The 8,570-nt window shown below is 46.5% G+C and overlaps 1 protein-coding gene across 2 annotated transcripts in view; it reads left to right on the top strand.

Moving 5' to 3' along the window:
* The first annotated feature begins 1,651 nt into the window (after window positions 1-1,651).
* RASGRF1 (Ras protein specific guanine nucleotide releasing factor 1) overlaps window positions 1,652-8,570 on the top strand; it is a 90,431-nt gene continuing 83,512 nt past the window's right edge. For both annotated transcript variants that reach the window (XM_073653524.1, XM_073653522.1), the window contains exon 1: window positions 1,652-1,946. In XM_073653524.1, coding sequence (XP_073509625.1) covers window positions 1,698-1,946 — 249 coding nt within the window. In that variant the 5' untranslated portion in view covers window positions 1,652-1,697. The remainder of the gene's footprint in view (window positions 1,947-8,570) is intronic.

Here is an 8,570-nt window from a genome sequence, read left to right as displayed (position 1 = left end):
TCTGAAAATGGTTCAGTAGGGTTGTCACCTCTGTTATATTCGGCTGTCGCACTTGGGCACTTCTGCTCATGGAGCAGGAGGGTGGTCACCTCTCTAATCTTCACCTGTGGCACTTGTGGTCATGATGCACTAGGGTTGTCACCTTTTATATTATGCTCAACTGTGGAATTTGTGATCACGGTGCAGTAGGTTTATCACCTCTCATATATTCAGCTGTGGCACATGTGGTCATAATGTGTTCACCTCTTATATTCGGTTGTGGCACGTGTGGTCATGGTGCAGTAGGGTGGTCACCTCTCATATATTCAGCTGTGGCTCCTGTGGTCATGGTGCAGTAGGGTGGTCACCTCTCACATATTCAGCTGTGGTACATGTGGTCATGGTGCAGTAGGGTGGTCACCTTTCATATATTCCGCTGTGGCAAGTGTGATCATGGTACAGTAGGGTGGTCACCTCTCACATATTCGGCTGTGGCATTTCTGATAATGGTGCAGTAGGGTTGCACCTCTCTTATATTATATTCGGCTATCACACTTGGACATTTCTGATCATGGTGCAGTAGGGTGGTCATCTCTCTAATCTTCACCTGTGGCACGTTTGGTCATGGTGCAGTAGGGTGGTCACCTCTCACATATTCGGCTGTGGCACGTTTGGTCATGGAACAGTAGGGTGGTCACCTCTCATATATATGGCTGTGGCTCCTGTGGTCATGGTGCAGTATGGTGGTCACCTCTCATATATTCAGCTGTGGCATGTGTGGTCATGGAGCAGTAGGGTGGTTACCTCTCATATATTCGGCTGTGGCACGTGTGGTCATGGTGCAGTAGGGTGGTCACATCTCATATATTCGGCTGTGGCACGTGTGGTCATGGTGCAGTAGGGTGGTCACATCTCATATATTCGGCTGTGGCACGTGTGGTCATGGTGCAGTAGGGTGGTCACATCTCATATATTCGGCTGTGGCACGTGTGGTCATGGTGCAGTAGGGTGGTCACATCTCATATATTCGGCTGTGGCACGTGTGGTCATGGTGCAGTAGGGTGGTCACCTCTCATATATTCGGCTGTGGCACGTGTGGTCATGGTGCAGTAGGGTGGTCACCTCTCATATATTCGGCTGTGGCTCCTGTGGTCATGGTGCAGTAGGGTGGTCAGTACCCATTGGGGTCAGGTCTGGGGCAGATGTCTGACCTACAGGAATGGACATTCCCTGGACATCTTTCATGGTGGGCACTGCAAGATGTTGGCAGTATACCAGGTTTACCACAGGGTCAGTGAGAAGGGCATTTATGTGGCAGAGGTTGCAGCCCTGCCTGCAGTGCCCCTCACCTGTGCCCGCATCTTCTCCCTGTGCTGCTGTCATCTTCAGCTCCCCAGTACCTGTGCTGCGGTAGCTCGTAGCCCCTGTCGTCTCCTCCTCACCTGGCCCCCGCCCCCTTCTATCCGGGCCCCGGACTCCCCGTACACCGCAGCCCCCCGCCTCCCGTGCTTTGGGTTGGGCTCTGTCCGCGGGACCGCCGGAGATCACCGGGACAGAGAGGGGCGGGGGGGAGGAGCCAGTGTGCCAGCACTGGGAGGAGGAGGAGTGCGGTGATCGTACAACGGGGGCTGTACGGGGAGTACCGGAGAGCAGGGCAGCGTGTGAGGAGGAGGGGGGCACCCGGGTGCAGGGGGGGAAACGTGGGCGGGGGCCACAAGATGCAGCGGCTCCGGTTGAACGAGGCTCATGCCGTGTACCTGGGGCAGCTGGCGAGGAAGGACGGGACGCGGAGGGGGACCCTCAGCAAGCGCAGCTCGGACAACAGCCGCTGGCAGAGCCGGAGCTTCTCGCTGCTGCACAACCTGCTCTTCTGCTTCGAGAGCGAATCCAGCGGCCGCCCGTGTGCCCTGTACCTGCTGGAGGGCTGCAGCTGCGAGCGGGGCGCCAAGGGGGGCCCGGAGAGACAGGTACCGGCACGCTGCATGGTGGCGAGGGACGGGGGCTGCCATGTACCGCTGTGCCTGCAGGGACGTGCTGCCCACAGACAGGTGCACAAGTGGGGGCCGGGCAGGTGGGCTTCAGGAGCGGTGGGTATGGAGGGGTTAATGCAGTGCACAGGTAAGTGATGGCAGAAGCAGCAGGGCCATGGGGTCCCGGAGACAGGAGGGGGGGGGCGTTACTGGTGCACAGAATTGCTGCAGGATAGGGGCACAGGTGGGTTTGGCAGCTGTTTACATTGGCAGCATACACGACCACCATGCATAAGTCTAGCATGGCCCATAGTGACCCCCCATACATCATCGTGCAGGGGAAGAAGGGTGGGGGTGGGGGGCACCCAGGCAGGTAAGGGAAGTAGGCAAGGGGGTCCCCTGGGAGAGGTGTAAGATTGATAGCCTAGCTGGTGGTATTAGCCCATGGGGGGTGAATAAGGAGTAGAGGGGCTGAACATGAACTGTATACACAGTGTGTCTGTGTATATATATGTGTGTGAGTATATATTTAAGTGTGTGTGTATGTATATGTGTATATTTGTGTGTATATACTGTGTGTGTATATATATATATATATACAATATATATATATATATGTGTATGTTTGTGTGTGTGTGTATATATATATATATAATTAGTGTGTGTGTGCAGTGATAGTCAGGGGTAAATGTTCTTAATCTCATAAGAATTTATCAGAGGCCTGGTCCTTTGGTTCTTGTTATAGATAAAATGTATGAAATGGCCTCAGCTGGTGGGCTTGGGTGGTCCTCTGTGGGTGGTAGCAGGTGGGCACATGATAGGGACATGATTTCACTATTAGTGATGTAGGATAGGGAAACTCATCAATATTGTCCAAAAAATGAGTGTGAATAGTACAGAAGAGTGACAATGGGGAGGGTGGGAATGGATGCCAGAAACTCAGCAGTAGGGAATGGTGGGGTGTACATTTAGCTGGAGAGCTCGTTGGTGGCATCAGTACTTGTGATTGTGGTGACATGACTGGTTGATGTAATTTGTGGGGCACAGGGTGTACCTGGGCTCACCTTGTATTGCAAGTGGGGTGGTGGGCACGGGGAATCTATGGGGGTATAGCATATATGTCATGCGGCCTATCAGACATGAGGCCTGTGGCTTAGATGGTTTATATTGTCACACATGTAGACAAGTAGAATGAGTAATGATTGCTTAGTGGAGAATGCTGGTCCTGGTTGGCTGCATCTTCAGGTGGGCAGCGGGACATGGATCTATGATCTCATGTGACATTGGGAGGGTGGAGAGGTACAAAGACTTTTAGGAGACAGATGGAAGAGGTAGTAGATCTGTGGTGTCCCAGAACTATACTGATGTGAGATTGGGGCATAACTAGTTTACAGAAGTTTTGTGTAAACTGAAAATATCAATTTGGAAAAATGTGTAAACCTTCGATAAGACGTTCATATATTCACTGCAGATCATAGGAAAGCTGTATAGCCAATTACCACTGACAGAAAGGACTGACGAAAAGTTTTATAGGACAAAATGACACATGAAGGTAACAGCTCAGACTCATACATAGTTGATGTATACACCTGAGAGAGACGGGCAAGTAAGAAGGTCACTCAGACAGTATTACACACCCCAGAGCAGCAGCTGCCCTGTACCCTGGAAAAGGCAGAGTAACTGTATACCAACCTTGGGCACCCAGCACACAGAGGGTATGTTAGGCGTTACCGCCTTGTGGCTGATCACAACTGGTGATAGACATATGTAGTATACCGTAAATGGCTGAATATGCATATAGTGCTAGAAAGCAAGAAAATAATACAGTAGTGCCAGAAGTAAACCTGAGTGATGGGTGCATAGGGTCTTGTATATAGAATGAACTAATGACTATACCACCCCACATCAAGCCAATAACTGGTAGTGCTTGAAGCCCATACATGAGTCTACAAGTGTACCAGTAGGGTTGGATGACATTTCAAGAAGAGTCTTACAGCCAGGTTAGGCCACACACCCTTCTACTTATCTCATAAAGACGGTAGAGTCCCCAGGTAAACCCTGGGAATCGGCTCCAGTTGTTTTTCTCACCTGTTGCAGTGTCATTAGCCCTAGATTGGGGGCACAGTTGACTGAAATTGACTGGCGTTTGACAGCGCACAACTTTAGTTTGATATATTATTCCATACTTAGGACTGATGGGACAGTAAATGAACATGAAAACAAAACCGAGATAAAAAAAGATACAAGTCCGACCACTGGAGTATTGCATATAAAGTAATAAAAAGTGTCCGCAGTCCCATATCAAAAAGTTGAAAAATGGTATTTATTCCATGGCCATGTACACAAGATTTAGGCTCTGGATATAGCCTTTTTTAATGCACTTTTCATAGATGAACCAAAGGACTTTGTGGTGTCCTCTGCTACTCAACTAATCTCTTTTAAAGAGGACATGTCACGTACTCAAAAAAATAAGTTTATTACTTAGTTAAAATCCCTGAGCTCCCCTGATTCTGACGCTCTTTTCTGTTTAGTGCTGCGTCACTCCATTGCAGAAATATTCATGTGCTGCTTTTGGAGCGCAATTTGTGAAATCTCTGCTTGCAGTCCAACTGGGCATTCATTCAGAGTCTCCTCTGCTATCACCCCTCCTTTCCAGACACTGCCAATGCTTGAAAGCTCATCTAGCTGTCTCAGAAGTTGCCAAGCTGTGATTGGCAGCATCTGGGAAGACGAGGTGAAGGCGCACGCTGCCAGAGAAGACTTTGAAGAAAGACTTAGTTGGTCTGTAAGCAGAAACTTCCCATACTGTGCTCCAAAAGAAATATGTGAATATCTCTGCAATGCAGTGACGCAGCAAAAAACGGAAAAGAGCTGAGGAATCGGGGGAGCTCATGGATTTTTACAAGGTATTTTTTTGAGCAAGTGTCAAGTCCTCTTCGATGTATACATGTTTTGATACCTATTTCCAGAATGGCCATTTTTGACTTGGGCAGGTTTGGAATGGTAAACCACAGCTGCATAAAGACATGCTGATTTTTTTTTTAGTAGCCCCAAACTTAGTGACATGGTTACCATTAAGAGGTAGAACGATGTCAGGTAAGAGAAATGTATTGTTGTGCATGAAGTGCTGGTAAACATGGCAGGAACATTCTGCTGAAGGCAAAACTCGTGTGGGCAGCTCATTACTTAATCTTTGTGAGTGAACAGATGTGACTGAAATATGGCAATGGATACAGTATAGGAGGAGATGGAGGGTGAGTTATATATTCAGCATGATATGATGGGAATACTTGGAATATAGGACGATTATTATGTCGTAGTGGCCACGTCTTCAGCAAGTTCAGAAAAAGGAACTTGCATAGGAAGCGATGTATCCTGTATACAGGTAATGCACGTGCAGCATAGCCAGGCATATGGTGGGATGGCCTAGCAATTACTGTAATATAGTCGGGAGACTGACGGTGCTGAGGCATATTGCTTTATCTCGTTATCTGCAGTATAATAACTGCTGACGGCTGCCTATGGTGCTAGTTATTTCTTTCTTGTGTAACGCACACATATTCCACAGCGCTGTACACTGATTGACATCACTTACATCAGTCCCTGTCCTCTAGTGTCATTTCCCTATGTCAAAAACTCATAAACGAGGGCCAATTTCATGGGACGAATGGAATATCTGTGGCAAACTCATAAGAACATCCTCCATGCTGACGGTTTCCTTTGTTAAATGCAAAGCCAGTACTCCAGTGCTGCGGCTGTTTGCAGTGGCGCTCACAAGTTTAGCCCACACTGTGGGTGTTGGATGTGTCATACATGTTATACACCTGCCTCTAAGCAGCGACCACAGCTAACTCCGGTTGCTGCTGTTTAACGATTTTGGTGCTGCCGTCAATCTCTGACAGAGGCATTTAAATGGCTTGAAATGGTGCCGGTATCCGTTTGGGAGCCTATCGCCTTCCTACTCTGAAATTCAGAGCCAATGTGTTATCACGACCCCCTCTACCACCATCTTGGTGGTCATATGAGCTTGTGGCTGTGCTTCATAGGCGATTGATAGTTTTGTAATTTACTATAAATCTTAATTATTGCATTATATAGAACAAGTGATCAAACGACTGGAAGTTCCAGTCCCCAAGGGAGACAAAAAAAGTATCTAAATAGTAGTGTGTAAAAAAATGAAAAAGTACAAAAAAATTGAAGAAAACAAATGTTCAAGTGGAGGAAAGAAAAGCGCAAAATAACGGCTGTATACCAGTCTGGATTTGCGCTACAATTTACAGCAGGTCCTGGTGTACTTTATAGTCAATTTCCCAGTATGCAGAAGACCACTCTTCACTTTTTAAGAACTTGCAGGGAGCAAAAAAAGTTGCAAATAATTACGTAAATATGGTGTACCCCAAATCTTCAACTTTTTTACCCCAGAAGCTGGCATGTTTTTTGGTTCTGTAAACTCCTTTCCCTGCAGCCACAGTCCTGGACATCTGCACTGTAGGAAAACATTTTAACAGGGAGCATATTAGGAAGTCTGAATAAGGATTTTGGAAAGAGATCATTTTAAAATATTGGCTTTATAATCCACAGCTGTATTCACAACTCAACACGTCCCATTTCTTTATAATTGGAGTTGGATACTGCTCATTTATTAAATCTTATTCATTTGAAGTGCAAATAAAAATCACATAATTACAATCACAAGAGCCATCTCTGTGCAGTATGAGATTTCAGCTCTGAAGGTTGCGACTGCAGCTGTGAGCTATAATGCAGACTGTAAATAAAGATAAGTAAATCATAACATTTACTCAGTTCTCTTTTTCTGTTTATAAACTGCAAAACTATTCTTGAAGGGAATCCATCAGCAGGTTTTTGCTATGTAATCTAAGCGCAGCATGATGTAGGGGTAGAGATCCTGATTCCATTGATGTGTCACTTACTGGGCTGCTTGTTTTATATTGATAAAATCCCTGTTTCTCTGCTGTAGATGTAGCAGTGCTCAGAATGCTGAGCCCTGTATAACCCCGCCCACACCACTGATTGGCAGCCTGCTGTGTATACTGTGCACTGTTAGCTGCCAATCAGTGGCTGGACTGCTGTGCACGTGAGCCTTAATCAGGCAGTGATAATCTCCTGCTGATAAAACAATGATTGTATTGTAACTGCAACACACAGCCTAATAAGTGAATCAGGGTCTCTGCCCCTACATTATGTCGCTCTCAGATTAAACAGTAAAAACCTGGTGACAGATTTCCTAGATTATTTTAATATAATATTCCTTAGATTACTCCGATAACAATTGAGTGAAATCCCACCATTATTTTTTATTGAGACATTATTTTGTCCCTCTTTACAAAAACAGATTACAAAGGTGAAACCTGCATACAGTGTAAAAAGACAAAAAAATGTGATTCCAACCTTACAGGCATCTAGACAACAAGTGGAGGTGATTTATATGCATGCAGTGTTTGGAAATCATTGATTTGATAGCTTTGTCAGGCAGAGGTCCTATTTTTGCTGATCTCTACTTTTTCGTTATTGACGGATGGAAATTTCACCGCATTTTAAAGGCCCATTAGTCTGATGGCATAGCCCCTTAATTAATATCTTCCTTCGTCTTTTGTTAGTCCATGTAGATCCTGTTCAAAGTGGGTCAGGATAAAGCTGCCTATACGCGATTCAGTAATTTGAAGAGAAATCTTGTTTCCCGGCAGATATTACTGTAATATGTATGGACAGCCCGCAACATTCACTTCCAAACTTTACCTACTCAGATATGATTTGGGCCTGATGCAGAATAGGAAGTTTCATGTTGGCATCTCTATGAATAGAAGGTCCTAAAAATCATCTATTCTCAGAAGGAAATGTGCAGGTTGTGTGACTGCCTCCCTCCTGAATGGCAGAACTTTCAGAATAAGCTGTCCTGTTTTTTCTTGAGGAACAATGCTGGTCATTATATGACTTATATCCTGCATTTTAACTACTTTTCCCCACTGCAGTCTCCTACCTCTGATTTTCAGTTGTCTCAGAGCTTGTGGATGGAGACAAGATACTACAATGATTGCCAATACCTAGGGGATCCAATTACACACATAGATAATGGATTCCTGCTCTCCTGTCCATATGTAGCACATGTCCATGGAGGACATCATACAGCAGAGCAGTACTGAGCAGTGTAGTTGTTAATCCAGATTTGGGTGAGATAAATGTGGCACCCCAGGGGTCTGGTTCCCACAGTAATAGCAATATTACGTCTGTGAGCAAGTGGGAGGTTTCCTGGTCAGACATCCTATGCATGCCACACCTCCTGCCCAGTCCTGGGAGGGGAAGAACTTCCCCTATATAAAGCTGGGGCTGAGGCAGGGTTAGTGAGTAGAGTGAGAGAACACAGACAGAGACACAGTCTGGTCTGTAGTGGAGCAGCTATAGGGAAAGAAAGATCAGGAGCTCTGTGGGAGCTGTACTAAAAGAGGTCAGGGGCTGGAAGCTGTAGAGCTCGCCCTGATTGAAGAGTTCTTACCGGACCCGGAGTCCGAGGCTGTGGGGACTAATCCTTACCCCGCAGCAGAAACCGCCCGGCAGGGGATTTCAGGTCCTCTGGCCAAGAAACCCGAAGGCACGGTCACACGC

The sequence above is a fragment of the Phyllobates terribilis genome, unplaced genomic scaffold (genome assembly GCF_046119375.1).
Source record: "Phyllobates terribilis strain yellow unplaced genomic scaffold, ASM4611937v1 Scaffold_11__3_contigs__length_659146591, whole genome shotgun sequence".
NCBI lineage: Eukaryota > Metazoa > Chordata > Amphibia > Anura > Dendrobatidae > Phyllobates > Phyllobates terribilis.
The sequence above is the reverse complement of the archived record's forward strand: the minus strand, read 5'-3'. Positions and strand labels throughout refer to the sequence as shown.